The sequence below is a fragment of the Siniperca chuatsi genome, linkage group LG7, assembly GCF_020085105.1.
Source record: "Siniperca chuatsi isolate FFG_IHB_CAS linkage group LG7, ASM2008510v1, whole genome shotgun sequence".
NCBI lineage: Eukaryota > Metazoa > Chordata > Actinopteri > Centrarchiformes > Sinipercidae > Siniperca > Siniperca chuatsi.
In genome coordinates this window covers 10,465,842-10,485,415 of record NC_058048.1, presented here as the reverse complement: position 1 = coordinate 10,485,415, position 19,574 = coordinate 10,465,842, and the positions used below count along the sequence as shown (strand labels likewise).

The following is a 19,574-nucleotide window of genomic DNA, read 5'->3' as shown; positions in this document are numbered from 1 at the left end:
CTGCGCATGCTCTCACTCAGTCAAGCTCAATATCTTCAGTGTGAGGCTTCAGGATATTTGCAAACACAGTGGCTGAGAAACAAAAAACTGCCCCTCCCTCCTTTGCAAACAACAGCGTATAGTACAAAACACTGTGTGGGAACACGTCCCGGCTCTACACGGAGCTTCGGGCTCATTATGTTCGATACCATGGTGCTTGTATTGACGAGTGGCAAAGAGGCATGATGACAGACAGAGAGGAATAACTTTTGAGGGGGGACAGTGGTGTGTGTTGAGTACTAGCCTCTCATCCTCTCATCCATCATGTTAGACGGCGTTGCACCTGCCTCTGAAGCCTGGGGCGCTGTGCCTTGGGGCGGTGAAGTGCTGGAGGAGCGTCTTTGAGTGGCGAGAGGGACCGGGATCTCGCCGTGGAGAGCGAGCCCTACGAGGGATGAGGTTTTGCAGGGCAACCGGCTCCTTTTGCTGCCATACGAAGTGGTGGGTTTGGTGGGAGGGGGTTAGCGGAGTGATAAGAGCAGCAGAGAGAGACGCAAAAGGTTTTCCATTGTGTATGTTCAATTGTTGCCTACTGCAGCTTTAACCATCACAACTAAATGCCTAACCCTAACCTTAACCTAATTCTAACCTAACCTTTAAAACCAAGTCTTAACCTTCAAACAGCCCATTGATGTTGTGAGGGCCGGCCAAAATGTCCTCACTTTCCAAAAATGTCCTCGTCTGTAGATAAAAAACGTGTTCCAGTCCTCCCTCACACACACACACACACACACACACTCACTAGTTTGTTTAACTATCCCCGTGGGGGGCTGTCATAATGCTTTCCCTAGCCCCTTACCCTAACCTTAACCATCACAACTAAGTGCCTAACCTTAACCCCTTACACTGATCCTAACCTTAACCCAACTGTAATCTGAACCCTAAAACGAAGTTTTATCCCTCAAAAAGCAGTCTCTACCCATGGGGACCTCAATGTCTGTCCCCATGGTGAAACAAGTCCCCATGGGTTAGTGTGCATTCAGGTTAAAGTCCTCACTGGGATATAAGAACATGAAACACACACACACACACACAAATAAACACATACACACTCAAACACACTAAGTCAAAAATCTGCACATGCAAATCCACACACTCTGTGCAGGCATCCAGGCATTAATGTGCAAGCTTGCACATAAACACACACACAACCACTGGAGGCATGCATAAACCCTGGCACGCACTCACACACTGTCTTATGCCAAGCTATTATCTTAGCATGGGGAGCGAGAGAAAAATGCAAATGTTCGTCTCTCTCTCAAAATCGAAAGTGTCACCGCAAAGCTGAGGGCAATTTGTAAAAATCAAGGCACTAACTCACTGAAATGTCTTTATGGAAGAGAGAGAGGAGAGTGAGAGCGAGAGGATTAACAGACTGTTCCATTAGAAAACCAATAACCGCGGGTTGAACTAATCTCCCATGATGTTTTAATAAATCGCCTTCTTTTCTGACATTGAGAACGATCTTGCTCCTCCCGCTGGACTTTGTGGCTGGCTTTTGTGGTACAGCCGCTCCCCTTTTGCTGTCTGTCCTTCAGAGTTGTTTAGCTATTTGAGATATGCATGCAGAGACACATATTACCACTGAGCTAGTTGCTAAGCCATTTATAACCATCTGTATATTGGTCAAATGAGGAAAACAAAAAGAATGAAAAAGAAGGGGATAAAATGTACAATAATGACTTTGCTGTGGTGTATGAGGCTAAAACAGGCTTTTCTATTGTTGCAAGAGCTTAGACATGACTGGTACAAATACATTTCCTAAGTAGCTTATCAGTAGTTAGATTGATGACAGTTTTTTCAATATCATTTTCAGTAACTGAATTTCATTACAGAAAGACCCTCAAACTTAGAGCAGGGTCTGTTTTCTGTTTTCTCATAGCGCTCATGGAGGACACAAATGTATTAGCCTGTGCTATAGGCATATAAAGAATATAACTTGATGCTTGTCCATGTAACTCAGACCCTAACATAATCAATCAGTTCTATGCTCTTCCAGACCCAGTTGTATGTTTCTGGTCTCACCTCATCAACAAACCAATCCAAACAAACCCAAACAGCATGAGTGAAATCAAATCACTCTGTCTGAATCAAATTGAATCATTAGATCAGTCAGCATGATGGAGGAAATGTGCCAGGCTAATGATTCAGTGATTAGGTCTGTGTGTGTGTGTGTGTGTGTGTGTGAGAGAGAGAGAGTGTGTATATATGTACAAATGGGTTTGGGTCTCTTCATAACCTGATGGCATGTGAGCGGATGTGCATGCGTGTGGGCACCTGTGTGTGCGTATCTGTCTGCCACCTGAGTGTGTGTGTGTGTGTATTACAATGTGTCTGACAACACTCACCCAGCACAATGAGGTTGACCTGGCTCCAGTGGTACTTTCCCCCAGTCTTGACTTTACAGTAGTATTCCCCAGAGTCGGTCAGCAGGAGGTCACTGATCAGCAGGGAGGCGTCTCCCCCCAGGTACTCCCCAGCAAAGGAAAGACGGCTGGCCTCACTGCCTGTCGCCTCATTGGTGTACACCTGGCCTCCAAAGAAGGTAATAATCTAGATATATTAAAGGGAGAAGAAATTTTGAGATTTATTTTAACATTGTTTATTGTATTCAACTCAGGCCTTGAGAGAGAGAGAGACTGTTGTTCAGCAGGAAGTTTAGCAGGCATCTGTCCTTCTGTCGTGTTTTTGAGACTAAATCCTAAATACCAAACTCTCTTGTGTGACAAGATCCTAATGCGTCCTTCTACAGCACCGAGGGCTAGATCAAATCACAGTTGTCCCACTGCCACTTAACTTGCCTTACTCTTTCTTTTAGAAGAAGTTTCCAATTTCCTCTTGGACCTGGTAACATAAACTAACATTTTAATTGTTGGTGATATCAGTATTCATCTAATTAATGCAACCAATCCCTCAAGTAAGGCTTTCATATCACGTAACAACTCGTTTGTGACTTACTAAACTTAATTTCTGTGTCCCCACAGTAATACCCTTGATATATTTGACTGGTAGCCTGCCATTAACATTTAAAATTATATAACTCTAATGATGGTGTACGTTCAGCTCAAACATATCCACATAATCCCTCACTGGTTGCACAGTCTTGAAAAAAACAGAATACCAGCACTCATGGGAAACATTGTTAACAATCACTTTTTAATTAACACTTGGGAAATAATATTTTACAAATGAATGCATTTGCTGGAATGCCAGTATCCTGCCAGTATTCATTTAGCTGATTATCTGTGAGCGCTGTTATCTCCTGATGCTCTTTCTACAAGCGGAGCTGTCAAATTGACCAAATAAAAATCTATTCTGGAGATAAAAGATTAAAATACCCACAGTGGCACTAATGTGATGTTAGCACTCTGGCTAAAAGAAAAGGCTAGAGAACTAAACAAATATCTCACACCCGACATAGTCCAAAAGACATATTGACCTATAATATATGTTCAGACAAGAAATGTGTTATGTTTTTTTATTCAATTTTTGTCTTGTTTGTTATTTAGCAGGAAATCTAAAAAACTACTGAACAGATTTAAATGAAAATTACAAAATTAGGCCATGTGCCATGTTAGATTTTGGTCAGAGCTGGATCTAATAGTGCCACAATGTTACCATTTAAAAACACTTTGCATGTGTGAATATTAGCATGTTAGTTGGCTAGCTGGACATGACATGTGGGGCGTCCGGATATCTCAATTTAGTGTTCACAATGAACATTTACTGAGAATTGTGAGGTGATAAAACTTGACTGTTATGACTGTTTACACGTTAGATGATCAATCAATCAATCAATCAATAAATAAAAAACTAGCAACAAAAATGTGAAAATGTCTTGCTGTGGTTGTTGCGTGCATGAAGAGAATCACTTGCAAGGCCTGGCTAAGTCAGTAGCATTGCATTAGTCATTTTCAGAAACATAAACACATCTGGTAATCGTGATAAAATGGGGTGGTCTTTTGAGGTACATTCATACTTTAATTGAGGTGTTATTGTGGGGGAATAGCAGGCCTATTAATATGCTGTTATGTACAGTATGTGCATGTGTATGCATATGTGTATACATATACTGTATTTGTATGTATGTGTGCACCTCACATGGAAACATACTTTAATGTGTATATGCATGCATATGCGTAAAGTGCATGTATGTGTGTATGTATGTAGGTGTATATGCATGCATATTTCAATTCAGATGCATAGATAAGCTCATGTGGGTAAGGCTTTTTTGTCTATATATTGTTATTTTGTTTTTTTTATGTTTTTCTTATTAGAGAACATTTGCATTTGTCTATATTACAAAATAAATAAAATACAAAAACACACAAGAAACAATAATCATTGACTGTATCATATCAGAACTTTAGAACAAACATTAAAATTAGGTTACTTCACAAAAAGAAGTTTGTGTTACAGTTTGTGTTTGTGACACACTCTATATTTCTTTTTTCATTCATGTTTAGCACAGGGTTCATCGAAGTTTGCAAAGATCGGGTCTTCAAAGGAAAAATCGGATGACTGTAAATTTCAGTGTAGACATCTAACATCTGTAAACTTGTACTGGATAGCTTTAATTTTCTCTCCTCTGCCTGTTTATGTCTTTGCATATTTCTATCCTCTCCTTGTTTCTCTTTGCCTCTCTCTCTTTCTCTCTCTCTCTCTCCATCCACATACACAAACACAAACAAACACAGCTGTCACAGTGGCCTATTACTCAGGGCAAGTGAGAGCCTGCAGATGGGGACTGCTAAATGCTGGTGCCACAGCGCATCAGTGCCTAAGAAACAGGGGCACCTGCTGTGATCACAGGTGACGACTGGCCATTTACACACACACACATGCACAGACCTACACACACAAACTAGCTTCTAAGCAAACATGTAGAGCACAAACACACTTTGAATGCAAACAGACATACATTCCTGTGCCACAGCTACAGGCACATAGCGACATGGCCCTGGCACCTAAACAAAGTGGGACAGGGTTTAAAGGTATTTTAAAAAGCATCTGCCTATGGGCACACTTCTGCTGCCTTCATGAACCCTGGGCATTTATTACTCACATATACATGAGTATAGACTACGCTTATTGTGTATGCGTATTTATGCTTCTGGTTATGTCAGGGTGTACTCCGAACACATGCTTATGACACCGATAGAGAGACAGTAAAAGTGCTGGTGAGTGTGAGGAATTTAAGAGGAATACATGGCCACAGGCTGTTAGCATAGTTTGCAATTAAAATTAGGTGGTTTGTTTATTCAGTAAAAACTGAAAATACTTCATGCAGACATGGAGTGTTCCTGCCTTCTCTAGCTTTTTTGAATGAATGTCATTAAATGAAACAAATGGTTCAGTTATGTGTACTTACTTCAGTAAAAATGTTTTTAATTTAATTTTTTGTTGCCTTGCAAGGTTATTTTCATAAATAAAAACATTTATTAATATTAAGTGTAACAGAACCTGAACTCCGCCTGTACACGTGTGGCAAAAATATCATATTCTCATTTATGTATCTTATTTTCTTATTTTATATCACATATCATACTTTGTTAAAACAGAGTAATACATGGTAGCTATTCACCTATTCTCTGATCATGGAGGGATTGTTAAGGATTATTCAGACCAGATTACACACAAATTAAGAGTATTAACATTCAAGACATTTAGGTTTTGTATTAAAACTGTTGTCCATAATGTAACGTTAATATATCCTTCTGAATAGTAGAGTAAACAGAAGAAGAAATACAGAAAAATAGAGACACTGTCATATTTGCCAATGTTGCAGACACGCTCCACTTTCTCACACTACTATTAATGAATATTAATCAGCTCAGTGGGTCACAAATGTCCTGGTAATAAATGCCAATCAAGTATTTTCAAACTTGTGTGCTGGAAAGGCAGCAATTTAGCATTTGTTTGCATTGACAATCAACAGCATGCAGTAAGCCCTTGTATCACACTGCTGCTGGTGTATTTTCCAAGAAAGGATGATAATTTGTGGAATGTTAACATTTTCAACTTTAAAGCAACTTACTTTCATTGTTTTACATTGTTTAGAAAATGACATCCTTCCAGGTCTGTGCCACAGCTGTCGCTATGGTAACTAATACACAGTGTTATGAGAAACTATATTTATAGTTTCAGGTCAGCACAGTGAAAACCATGAGGGACAGTCATTCATCTTAAAGAATGTAGATGAACTTTGGTGAGATTCATAGATTGCCCTTTGCATGCCCTGTCTCCAGCCCTCTGTGTTAACACATGTAGCCTGTATATTTGCTAACAGAGGCTAAATGTTGACAAGATGCTCTCTCCCTCTCAACATGGCCTTCCAGCAGAACAAAAGAATGATTTATTCATTCAGCAACAGTCGCAGTCTCTTTCCTAATCAAATTTTCAGACGTTTGATTTTAATTAATGGCGTCTTCAATGTTATCTTCCCTTTAAATATTCATAGCAATGTGCCAGCCCCCCTCTGAATCATGAAAGCGTAAGACACTTGTTTTCCCCTTTCTTTCATTCCTGACCCTTCTGTTTCTCCTCCACACACCCCTGTTCTTTTCTTTCTCACAGTGTTGTGCTTCTGTGTGCTAACCAACACATCAGTGAATGAACAAACGACTTCCAAAGGGAAAGGAAATCTCTTTCTTCCGACAGAAGGCTGGTGAGATTTTACGCTCTGTCTGTTATCAGATACTATGTTCAATTTGGGTAAAGAAAGGCAATGATTCAAAACCAGTGAAACGATACCAAAACGTCTTTAGAGGTGGTGAGACACAAAACCAAGTTAAGGCCATTTAAAGAATTTCATTTAGGTGATGCTTCACTCAAGACAGAAGATATGATGAAGTCTAGAATCAGTTGCCATATACTGATTTCATGTTTTGTGTAGTTTCTAACTTTCAGCAAAGAAAACCCAAAGAAATATCACTGGAAGTGGAGCATTTTCCAAGCATAGCAGAACATGTAATAACATAAATCATGTATTTGGAATTAAACATTTTGGTCTGACCATAAAAGTTTGCTAATTTTCACCTTATGTGGTAGTTAATTTATAGGTAAACAATTTAAAAGACAGAGATTATAACAGATAATATGCTCAGATGTAATTCAATCTCATGATGTGAAGCCTTGAAAATCACAACAACACAACACAACACAAGTATAATAAGTTGCAAAGATGCTAGTCCATGAGCTAACGTTTTGGAAACAGTGTGCCTTCCTTAGAGCTTAAAGGAGTGTGTGCATAGTCTCATATCAGTTGTGTGTTGGTGAAAATTTCTAGAGGAAATTGAAGTCTCTGCTTAAGTTGTTTTAAGGAGAAATAATGCAGCAATGCTGCTCTGCCTGTTAGCTAATGTTAGCTTGAGCTAGCGATTTTGAGCTACCTTAAAACCGTCCAGTTCTTCAGGTTAGTGTTAGTTATGCCAAGCTAACAGCCACTCATTAGATGGAAAGTGGTGAAAACATCATTAAGACTGTTACTGTGTTAGACAAAGTACAGTCACATTTATAAAAAATACATGAAAATCATATTCAAGTCCTAGTGTTTATGCTATATGATTATAAGAACTGGATACTGGACCCCAAAATGGCGCCTATTCATTCCAATGAGAATTGCTCGCCTGCCGCGTATGCCAAAAAAGTTTTCCAGCTCTCGGGTTTACTTCCGGGGAATGCAGCCCACTGAATATGCACAGTAGTGTTTCTCCCTCGGCCCACAGACTTTACATTGTGATGACGTCACAGATTTTTAAATCGCTTTTCTCGGCTCGAGGAAGATTTTGCAAATATAAAACCTCCATGGATCAAACGTTCATAACAGAAAGAGTCATAATTGACCTTGTTTGCAGTTTGAGGTGTTCTGCCAAGAGTTTTAAAGACTTCTCTTTTATAATTGTGGCCTTTGGGGAAAATGCTTTTTGGGCCGCAGGGGAATTTTTTTGTTGCAATACCGCAAGTGGCCACCGGAAAAAAATTGTCTGCAAGGCTGTTCTTATTATACATCCAGGGTTTATGCCTGCCATGCTCTAGAAAAAAATCCAGTGTTACACCTACAAAATGAGTTGGGGAACATTCTGTGGCATGATTGTTCCTTTGTGAGAGGCACTAAAACTTGAAGTGCCACAGTAACTTTGGGCATTGAGTTAATGTGTAACTATTATGGCTCCTGTTGGAAATCAACAAGCATGACTTAAATAGAGGAAAGATAGAGGAAAGTGTATGTGTGAAAGAGAGAGAGAGAGAGAGAGAGATAGACATAAAGAAGGAGGAAGAAACAGCAGCAGCAGTAGACAGAGGTCTGTGTTTTGGCACAAATGTTCCCATTGTCATTTTGATATTCCCCTAACAAAGGTCACAAAACTTGTAACCCCAGGATTCAAAGCCATCAAAAGTGTGTTTAAGTTGTTCTTGTGTTTGCGTTGTGCCTGTAGTATAAAATCAGTTTTACTTTTTACTTCTGAGGAGGACAGAAATCATTCTGCTCCTGTTGGCAGTTAAAGCTTTACTTTGCAGTTGCTTAAGTGTGCCCTAAAAACCTAAGTAACAATAAGTCTTTGTTATCACAGTCATGATACAGTGAACTTACAATTTCCAAGGGACTCATTTCAGTGAATGTGTTGACAAACCATATGACAATGGAAGTAAAAGAAGTAAAAGAAATCTTATCTCACCACTTTCTGTTTGGAGCTTGGTTTCTGCAGTAGCCACTCAATGTCAAGAGAGCTGGATGGCGGGAACTGGTGGTGGCATGGTAAGGTGGCATTGTCCCCAACGACCTTCTTCATCTCCGTCTGGGCACCCACTGACAGCAGGCTGAATAGAACTGAGGGAGAGGAAGAGAGAGGTAGGGAAAGGGGAAAAAAGGAGAGGGAGAGGCAGAGAGATGTCAGATGGGGACACTTGCTCGATCTAAACTTGAGACAAGAGGCAGATGCTGCGGATAGGAAGCAAAACCATGCCGATACAGGAAATTGAGACGGAAGACGCAGCGAGAGATATGACCCAGAATCCCAATCACTATCTGACAGATGCTGCGATATGTCACACCCGGACACTGAAGAGAGACGGAATGGGGATTCTTTTTTCTTTCTTTCTTTTTTTTTTTTTTTACAGGAAATAGAGTTTGGCATAGGAGGTCAGAGAGAAGTATTATGTTGCTCTTTTTGTTAACCCCTTTTGACAAGGGCAGTCAAACAACACATTCTTATTCACAGCAACAGCTGCGGGGAACTGTGGCCCGGGAAGGAAAGGTACACAGCTTTTGACTCCCGAGGAGCTACACTGTCTGCACATGGACACGTCTGCTATAGAACTGAAGAGATACAGTTATTGAGTCACTTGAATTACTAAAATTTTCCAAACTAGCCCTGGCCACTTTCCTACAATCACATGTGACAAAGTAAACAGTACGGAAACAGATTTGACACTATCCACAACTAGTGCAAATGGAACATGCAACCATAATAGCAAACACACCAAACAATTCCACAGTCCACTCAGTGAAGAGCTTGGGTTGCAGTAAAAAGTAGCACTAATTATGAGTGTGTGCACAACGAGTGACTTTGGGCACCGGCCAGACTGTCAGGGCCTGTGTCTCAGTGGGGGAGCAGCAAGGCTAATTTATTGGAGGATGCTGGACAGCCCGGCAGGCTTGAGTGGAATTAGCCAGATGCGTCACAGGAGTTTGCTGATAGCTGAAGCTATGGATGGTGTTGGTGTGTGTGTGTTTGTGTGTGAGTAGAGGGGGTGGAGCACTGCTGAGATGTTCGACCCCCTCCACCTGGTAGAAAGACTGTACAATACTGCAGAGCTCCACTGAGCTCGCATTCAAATGTGACAGATATTTTTAGCTCTACAACATTTAACTTAACTACCTGCCTTTAATTTAATTGCGAGGCAATAGCTCCAGAGGATTCTGAGTGCTTAAAATAAAGTTATCCAGCCAGCAGATGTTCATTTGGAATCATTCAGGAATGTTCAGGATGTGTAAATATTGTTTCATCTCCTTTTCATTATCATGCTGCTTAATAGCTCGGAGGTTCAATATTTTCTCCTGTTTGCACAGAATAAATAAACATCATGGTGTGGGACATGTATTTGAACAAAAACTACGTACAATCACAGGTGATGTGTCTGCGGTAGAGTGATTCAACCCAGAGCTACTCAGTGAAAGAATGCCTTAGTGCTCAGCAGACACAATCACATGCTGTCAAATGTTCCACAGGAGGCCAAATGTGGCCTGTGAATGCATCAGCACTCACTGGGCGCCTGTCCACTTGTTCACTGGTCCACTCTCACAGGAGCCAACACCCTGTCCCATAAGTAATCTTTGGGCCAATCAAAATGTCAGCTCTGTGCTGTGAAACCAATGAGTCAGTGCTGACGCAGGACACAGGGGCGAAGAGTAGCCTCACACAAACCACTTCTCCATACAGATGACATCATCTGGGTAGATTTCAGCAGTTCTTCAAGTTTTGTTTAAGCTCTGTCTCTGCTTTGTGAGTCTTCCGCTCTAAACCCGAGCTCCGGGCTACTCACTGTCAATCAAGTTTAAGGTTTCCAATTGGCATTCACCAGTTGGACAGAGAGAGAAAGAGAGAGCACTTTACGGTTGGCAGAGTGTCTGTGTGTCCGTTTTAGCAGCCCAGGAGTGACAGGACAAATTGCTGAGGTCCTTCTGTTCTGTTGGACCACCTGCTCAGTTCAAATCATTAGTCAGCAGAAAAATAAGGGCCACCCCTCCTCACACAGGAGCTCCTGGACCCTGAAGGTATCCCCATTTATGACTTTTTAATGCAGCATTTGCCGGGTCATTCGTCTTGTGGGCTCCCCGCTGATATTAACTTGGATGTCAGAAAAGAGAGAGAGAGAGCTTTGCAGTGTAAAGAATATTGAAGAGGGAGAATGGTCAGACCATGTGTGTGTGTGCAGTTGGTTGGACCTAATGGGGTGAGTTAATGTCTGATGGTGGTATAGGAGTCTGCTGGGAGACCTGTGCCCACTGTCTCCCCTTAGCTCCTCAGGCTAGCCTCTATAATCAGTGCTCCCACATTCATCAGCAGCCCAAGGCTGAACCCAGCACTGTGTAGCAGGCCTGATAAGAGCTCCCTGCTTCCTTTCTCACCTCCCACCTCCTACTTAACTGCCCACCGCTTCAACTGTAGGCTCTGTAAATGGAAGAGTTTACCTGAAAGATAGATAGAGCCAGAGTGAGAGGGCCACTAGCTGACTTTAAATTGACCTTCAAACAATGACTGGGGTCAACTCACTAAATTTGGCATTGCTGGTGTCTAAAATGTGCTTCATTGCCCAACAATTAGGATTTGAGTGCCATAAATTAATTAATAACGTATTTTACAGAAAAATAATTGTCTTAGTTTTTGCCAGAAAGACTTGACAGATAAATCAAAATGGGTATTGACAATGGTATACAATCACTGCTCCCCAATTTCCCTCTTATTTATGGTCTTGCAGGGGGGCTTTTGTGCTGTGGAATGGATGACACAGTGCTCCCAAAATAAGCTTGCCTTGATATGAGTTTGCGCTCGCATTTAGATTGGCCTCATTCACCGCACAGTGTGCACAGCTGGGACGGTTGGACTGCAAGACCCCATCATTTGTGTCAACATCAAGTATGAGACACAACAGAATTCATCTCTGTGGCAGAAATGCTCCCACAATGTGAAAAATTGTTTTGTCAGTCAAGTTTCAGTCAATGACCTTGGTTTTCAATTTGCAGTAAGGTGACCTAGACACAATAAAAACTGTGAACCATATTAGCTTAAACCTAGATAACATTCCTGGTCACAGTGCTGTGTATGCATTTACATGTCTTTATGAGATTCCATAAGGACATGGGAAAAGCCATCTAAATAAACATGGCCATCTTGAGGGAGAGATAAATGTGGAGCGGACTGGTAGCTGGGGCCATATCCTCCACCCCTCTTTCTCTTTCATTGTGTTTGCTTTTCTCGGCTCCGTTTGACTCAGCTTAATGCTTCCATTTGTGGTTCATGCTTTACCCGCATAAAAAAAGGAAAGACGCACATCATAATTAACAAGAGAAAGTGGGAGCTAACACCAGAGGTTTAGAAAGAGAGAGTCAGAATGAGAGAGAGAAAAAAAGATTTGACAAAGAGAGTGAGTGAGAGGCTAGGGTGAAATATGGAGGAACCCATTTCTATGACAAGGCCCTAGGGGGAGTTGTGCTCCAGTAAATCCGCCTTACAGAGTCCTGCAATCTTATTATAGTGTGGCCAGTGAGACGGACAGACAGACAAACAAGGCAGGCCTCGATCTTTCACACTTCCCAAAGTCAAGCCCCATATCCCCTCAGTCAGCACATTGGCCTGGCTGGGGCCTTTTGCAATGTCCAAAGCTTATGACCTCTGGTACTCAAACACAGCAGATCAGAGAAGGGAGAGGGACAGAGAGATAGAGGGGGGGAGATGAGTGAAAGGACAGAGAAAAATGGGTTGAGGGAGGGGTGGAGGGGTGGTGCAATGCCTTATTTTGAGCACTTACTGTAAGTCACTGGTGTGGAGGATGGATTATACCAGCACAAAGGTGGTTTTAGACACAGGTTAGCAGATGCACAAAAGGAGAAAAAGACTGGAGGTTTTATTTCTGCTGCTGTTGTGTGCATCCACGCTGCTTTTCATGTATAGAAAACATGTGCGCCCATCTACATTTTATGTACATGCGTGACTGCTGGTGTGTATGATGTATACTTTATGTGAACACATGCCCTGTCACAAAGACAGTTCCCCTGCTGCTTATCTGCATAACAGAGATACGAGGGACTATCTTTTGTTGACAGTAAATAGCGTCTCAGCACATAAACCTTTGATTTGGAATACAGCTGTCATCCAGGGTACAGACTCAAGTCAACGTAGTAACGTGTACAGCCTCACTGCAGCATGCAAAAGTAACAATCATCTCCTAACCCTGCCAATCTGTAAAAGAGCTGTTTATCTTCTGTCAATTACAGGCTTATGAAGGACCAGAAGTAAATGCAGGAGAAAGATAATTGTTTGGGCTATGACCTCCATACAAATGCTCTAAAATATAGGACTTTATGCATGTAACTAGCAAACTCTGACATGGCAAATATAAATACAATTCCTCCATTCTTAATGCTGACATAAAACTAGTTTTTAGCTGAGTTGCTGAGAGGAACATAGGGTTGATGAGACAACAGTGAAATACTCACAGCTCAGCATGCTGTTTAAAAGGCTGTGTCTGAGCCCCCCCAATAGTACAGCAATCTTGTGTGACCTGAATTGGCTATTCAAATGCCAAACATATATACTATAAATAACACCAATGTGGCACAGAGATTCACAGATATGAGGCTACATCTTGCCCTTTCCTCATTCCTGATATCTTTGAGGATTTCGAAACAGACTTGCTTGAAACGCCACAAAAATCCTCAGATGTCTCAGCAGACAAGAGGTCGCCTCCAGTTGTTAGAGCAAACTGAATGCCTACAAAAACAACCCCCATGCACACTGTGTAAAAGAGTCCTTTATTCATACAGCCACAGCTCCCTTTTTAATTACAGCTTCTTAAGGGGTAAATCTCTTTAAATGTACCAAGTTATCATGCCCTATTAAAACACATGTTTTGCATATGGCACACTACACTAGTCTCCTTGTAGTTTCAAGGTCCAACTCATGAATATATTGCTTCTGTGAAAATCAAAGGGACTGTTTTTTCCCTGACTGGAGGCTGGCTCTTTGAAGGGATAAAATCCCATAATCCTCCTCGCCTCACACCCAGCGACTGACACTCCCTTCTGCTGACACAGAGGTTTTGTTGGTACTTTACAATAAGGTACACAGAGTCATTACTAAGGAATGAGTAAGGAACAAATAAGAGCTACCTGCTAATTAGCAATAGCTTACAAGCAGTTCCTGAATAACTCCTTCCTATATCCTGATTGCTTAAATATTAGTTACTATTACTAGAAATGTGTCACTACTTCACGATTATCTTACCACAACTTGTCATTTTTGTGGTGGGCTTATACTGACATTGTGCAATGTATTGATGAATGACACCAGCCAAAGACAGCTGAAATCTCTCTCTCAAAAAAATATAATTATATTCGGATCACATCACCTCAATTCTCAGGAAACACAGCCAAATTACATGCTAGCCAGCTAACTAGTAAACATATAAAGTAATTCCTTATAACAACTCACTACGATACATCACTTTACTTGAGCAGATGCAGAAATAGTACTGTAATTATTACTATGTACAGTATGTCAGAAGAAAGTAATATTTACTTATTGATTATATGCTATTTAGCTACAGAGTGTTGCCCTTTTATTTCCATTATTTGTAGCACTATGGGCTACTTGAGTCCAGTCATCTGGAGCTTGAGATGAAAACATCTAAAAGTGAGGGCCATTCTGTTCATGCTCATTTTTGATGAGAGGTTTCTATGAGCTCTGGCTGGAGCAGTAATGGGTGGGTTTGAGGAAAAGAAGGATTATATATCATTTCCACGATAATCCCTTGAACCTGTAGGTGGAAGGCAAATGGGAGAAGAGAGGGAATGGGAAAAGGAAGCTGAAATACCACTGAGGTCTGAATAATGTAAGACCTTGTGGTAACTGTTCACCTAGTGCCTCTCATATTGCCTTCATTAGCATCCCTTTTATGGCCTTGTCATTGCTGTTACGTCGAGCGATAGGGACGCCATCCCGCTGACAGATCCCGAAAATAGATCCAAAATTAGTTTCACGACAAGCACTTTTAATTCCCCCAAAGCATTCTGCATTTTCCTCCAGCAAAATAAGGAAATAGGGAGGAGGTGGAGATGGGGGAAAAGCTAATTACACAATTCCCCAAGGAAGGGAGAGTCAGTGAAACCTGCTTACAGTGCTATATACATCTTATCAACACTGCATCTGGTGGCATCACCAGCATTCATGGGTGTAGCTGTCCAAGATGCTACGGCTACTCCATAAATCTTCTGGTTTTAGCCTGAAACGGTCCAAAGAGCAGAGAGATTCTCATAAAGGGCTACACTTTGGTCCAAATTATTTTACTCCCATGCAACACTTTCACCAACCTGCACAACAAATGCTTGCTTTGACCATCTTTGTACAAGTTTGCTATGCTGGGTTTGGGTTGGTCTCTTTACAAAAACTCCAAAAATAAACACATACAAACACGTATGTATTCAAAGTGAAAGAGAACACTGAGACACTACACATTACTGTAAGAGCCTTTTAATTCTTTCCACCTTATGTGGCTTTTGTAAAAACCAACGCTAGACACATGACCAAATGGAAAGAGTGACAAGCAGAAGACTTGTCTCCAGCACAAAGAAAACAGTGATTGTCATTGGCTGGAAGTTTTTTTTTTAATTAAAAACCAATTCATCATTTTGGAAAGGATGGTATCCATTTAAAATGTTAATTACAGCAATGCATCTTAGAGACTTCAGCCTGACTTGCAGAATAATCTCCAGAAGCTTGTGTGGCGTTAAACCGTTTACAGGGTTACATTCGAAAAACACCATTCAAGACATTTTTCCTCCTTATAATGTGTTCAGACTGAACAAGGTCCAAATGTCAAATGGTCTGTTTTGCACCAGATAACACGCTTCAGTTAAATGGGGCTTGGACAGTGACCTCTCTATTTTGCTGCAGCAACGGATCCTCCCAACATCTGGCAAAGCCTAAACAGATCAGCATGTGTGCACATTCACTTTGTTCTGCATGAGCGTCTCCAAATCTGAGACTACAGAGAAGCATGCAACAAAAAGAAGAGAGAGTTAATGTCTTGTAGAAACTTATCACCAAGGTTACTGAAGCTGTGTTTGGGTACGTGCGTGTGTGTGTGTGTGTGTGTGTGAAAGGGCACATCCTCCCTGCAGCACGTACACACAGCCTCGAATAAACCTGCTGTCCCCCACTGAGAAAACACATTTTAATGGAGGACAGAGGAAAGTGAATCCTTTGACACATGAAGACATGCACAAAAAGTACTTCATTCTAAAATGAGACACTTTTTTTCTTTTTTGCTGTTGCCAAGAACATTTCGCTGAAATTGAAGAGAAAACGATTGCTTGGTTTCAAAGTGGTAAGTCAGCAACTTGAGCTATCAAAAGAAAACAACTCCAAATCCAGTTAGAGAAATTATATTTTCTTTGACAGAAATCAAATTTGAAATCCCTCACAAAGAAAACTTTTCTTCCATTACTGCACAGAACATTTTTTCCTATTCCTCCGTATTCAGCAAGCTTTTGTCCCAGGGCTGAGCTTATTTCTTGGTCTTGTGGCATTACGGTATTTTTGTTGGCAGGGCTTTGTGAATAAGAGCGGAAAATATTCATCACAGAGATTTCCGGTACAGGTACCGACACCACAGTTTAGACAACACAGTGGAAGGCTGTTTCTTTGCTGAGTTCAAGCTCTGTTTTACTCTGCATACCTAACAGATGGTGCAGTGAGAAACAAGATGAGCTGTATTCATTAAAACACTGTAGAAGACAGGTTCGCCTGCTGCTGATCAACTTAAAGCTCTCCTGTTGGGCATTGGTATAGTATGATATCAGCTACAGTAAGCAATGCTGGAGTTTGGACAGATGGGCTAGCTATGATATAAAAAGCCGTAATACCTACAGTGCACATATAAACAACCTTTTTCTCCTGCCTCTTTTCCTGGCACATCATGCAACTGTGAGCATGGTTCTCTGTTCCCCAGGACACACAATGCTCCTCAATTTCCCCAGTTATTTATGTGGTCTAATCTCAATTTGTGGCTGGCAAGCGTGTGAACGAACTCCTCTCACAATGTTGGAGTGGCTGGACATGGGCACTGACTTCAGTGGATCAATACTTAATAAGCTTTGTGCTGCCAAGTCCATTTTGCTGCAATCTGCAATTTTTTTATGTCCATTAGGTTGAAAATAGAGCTGACTAGGTGTATGACCACAGGAAGTGGAATGTATCGCGGTCGCCCAGGCTTTCTCTGATGATGGATGCTTCACAATAGGGTGAGCCCGATGAAAACTTCAAATACTATCTACCTCATGCACTATAAAGTACTACACCCCTGACTTTTATTAAATGCAATTCAATACCCCAGTGCTCTTTCAAAGAAGCATTTAACAACTTGTGGGAAGACAATAAAAGCCACACTGGGCTATATGGTTATGGTTTGCCTGCACGTGACCAACAAGGGGAATGGGAGGAAAACAAGCCTAGAGCTGGTGCTATATTTGGAGCAGCACTAAAGCTCAGCTTTAGAAGCATTGTAAGATAGCCCCAATCTGGATATGTAAGCACTACATTTTGGGAGCTCATAGCCAGGATAGTGTGGGGATTCTGGACATTCCTCGTATTCTTCTCCTCCTCTCCCTCGCCTCACTGCACACACAGATTTAATTCCATTATTTAGGTCACTGCGATTATTTGTCACAGCCTAAAGTCAAAGTTCACCTGGGGTTAGACGACGAAGCCTCTCTCAGCAAAGACGCTAATTTACTTCGCTGGATCCACGGGAGAATAGGAGTTGAATACAACAGAGCAGCTCCCATGTTGTACATTTCATCGGCTAATTGAAAACAGACGGGACGCTAACTCCCTCTCTCCATCCGCCCAGCACTAGCGGGCTGCGTCATTGACATATTAGTGCTGTCGCCAGTCCTATGGTATGCATCTGACATATCATTTTACTTGATTGGTTAAGCAGAAAATAACAAAGCAGGGGATGCCTCGTACACACATGAAAGGATGATATTGTTACAGCTGCTCAAGCTGTAGCTGCTGCTGCAAAGGACAAAGAGGTAACCTATACATCCAAGCCTGTGACTAGGAAGGACACATCGATGGCTGCCATTTCCCCAGAGGTGAGCAGATGCCACGTCTGTTTTGGCAGCTGTATACTGAAAGGTGTCGACTGGTGGGGTAGCTGACAGAGGCAGAGTGGTGGCTGCACGATGGCCAGGGAGGTCAACAGGGGCTGCAAAGCTTCCAGGAAAGGTCTCACTTAGGCTCATTTAGGAGAGCTAATGGACCAACCTACCATCTGTCCCTATGATTAGCTAAGCCAATTCATGCAGGACACTAACCTTATTCACCTGCTACACACACAAACACACACATACATAAAACACACCTACAGTATATTTATACGTGTAGTGGAACAAACACATTGCAAATATCCACAGTATGGTACGTGCCTTCGGACTGCATCTAATTAAAATGATTATATTCCATGCAGCATGTACATGGAAGGCATTTATTTTGACATTGAAAAGTAAAGCAAAAGACACATTAACTTGTTAAAGGTCAGCCAAGAAAAGTGTGAATGGCTATATGGTTCTAGATGGTTTAAGCGTATCCTCTTGTCCATTTCAGAAGAGCATCATCATACAAAAGCATTAGCACTTTGCAGCTTTTTTAAAGTAACCAGAGTTAGTAAGTCCTTGTCTGCACACAGACAGACTCCTCCAAACAAATACGCCTGCCCTTTGTGCTGCTCAGCACCACTTCTTCCCACCCCCTCAGTGTCTAGAAAAGGAATGCCCACGCGGCCACATCCGAGGGCGGAGAGAAGATTGAAACCAGATGAATGGAGCTCGGGTACAGCCTGCTCGCCAGGCCCATATTTCACTCCCCAAAGCCTGATTAAAACAAGGTGCGGCACTAGCTGGGCCAAGGCAGCTTATTCCGGCTCGGAGAAGGACATTTGCTTGCAGTGACACTCTGGGCGAGTAGGAAACGGGGCGAAGGTCACAACTAAAGTCTCTGCAATTGGCTCTCACTGCCCCAGTAGAGGTTTTTCTCAATAGCATAGCCAGTTCCTAAATTTCAACAGATAAAATAAATCCACAGTCCTCATTTAAAGGTGAATTTAATTAAATTTGAGTCTGCCATAAAACAAGGAAGAAACTGTCACCTTGCATTGTGTAGTTTTTGTGGGGGGTACAGCTACTGAAGAGGTATAAAGTAGGCCATTGGCGTGGAAACTGTTAACTGATGTGTTAAAAGAAATGAGGGCAAACTGCAAGAATTATGGAGCAAGAATTATTAGCATCATACAGAAGTTAGATATAGAATGTGATATGGATACTGTATAGACATTGTATTTTTGTAGACACAAATCCAAGATATGATTCCATGTTTGATTTATAGATACATCACTTTGCCTTTTTTTGATTTGTACAATAGATTCACTGTTTTGGTGCCAAGAAACCTTTTAGAGAAATGCTTCATTGAATATTGCACCTTTGAGAATGTAAAGCGTTTCTAAGAGTATCGGGGTCCTGTAGAGAATCATGTAGCCTTTAAAGGGTTTGGTGTGTAGTATTTAGGGTGCAGTGTACATGTCAAGAATAAATCCTGAATACTTGTGACTCTGTTTTCAAGATCTCTGAGGTTTAATGTTCATGTTTGTGTTCTAAGACATTACCGTCAGTGTTGAGCAATGTTGCAAGCTATTGGACAAGAATTCACTGGGACTAAGAGGAAAGAAAAAAAAAACAGCTAAACATGCCACGTGTC

At 41.5% G+C, this 19,574-nt stretch overlaps 1 protein-coding gene across 1 annotated transcript in view; it reads right to left on the bottom strand.

Annotated features, from left to right (window-relative positions):
• clmpb (CXADR like membrane protein b) overlaps nucleotides 1–19,574 on the bottom strand; it is a 68,118-nt gene that overhangs the window by 11,867 nt on the left and 36,677 nt on the right. The window contains exons 2-3 of the mRNA XM_044201569.1: nucleotides 8,718–8,869; nucleotides 2,388–2,592 (exon numbers count right to left, since the gene is read on the bottom strand). Of these exons, the coding sequence (XP_044057504.1) occupies nucleotides 2,388–2,592; nucleotides 8,718–8,869 (357 nt within the window). The remainder of the gene's footprint in view (nucleotides 1–2,387; nucleotides 2,593–8,717; nucleotides 8,870–19,574) is intronic.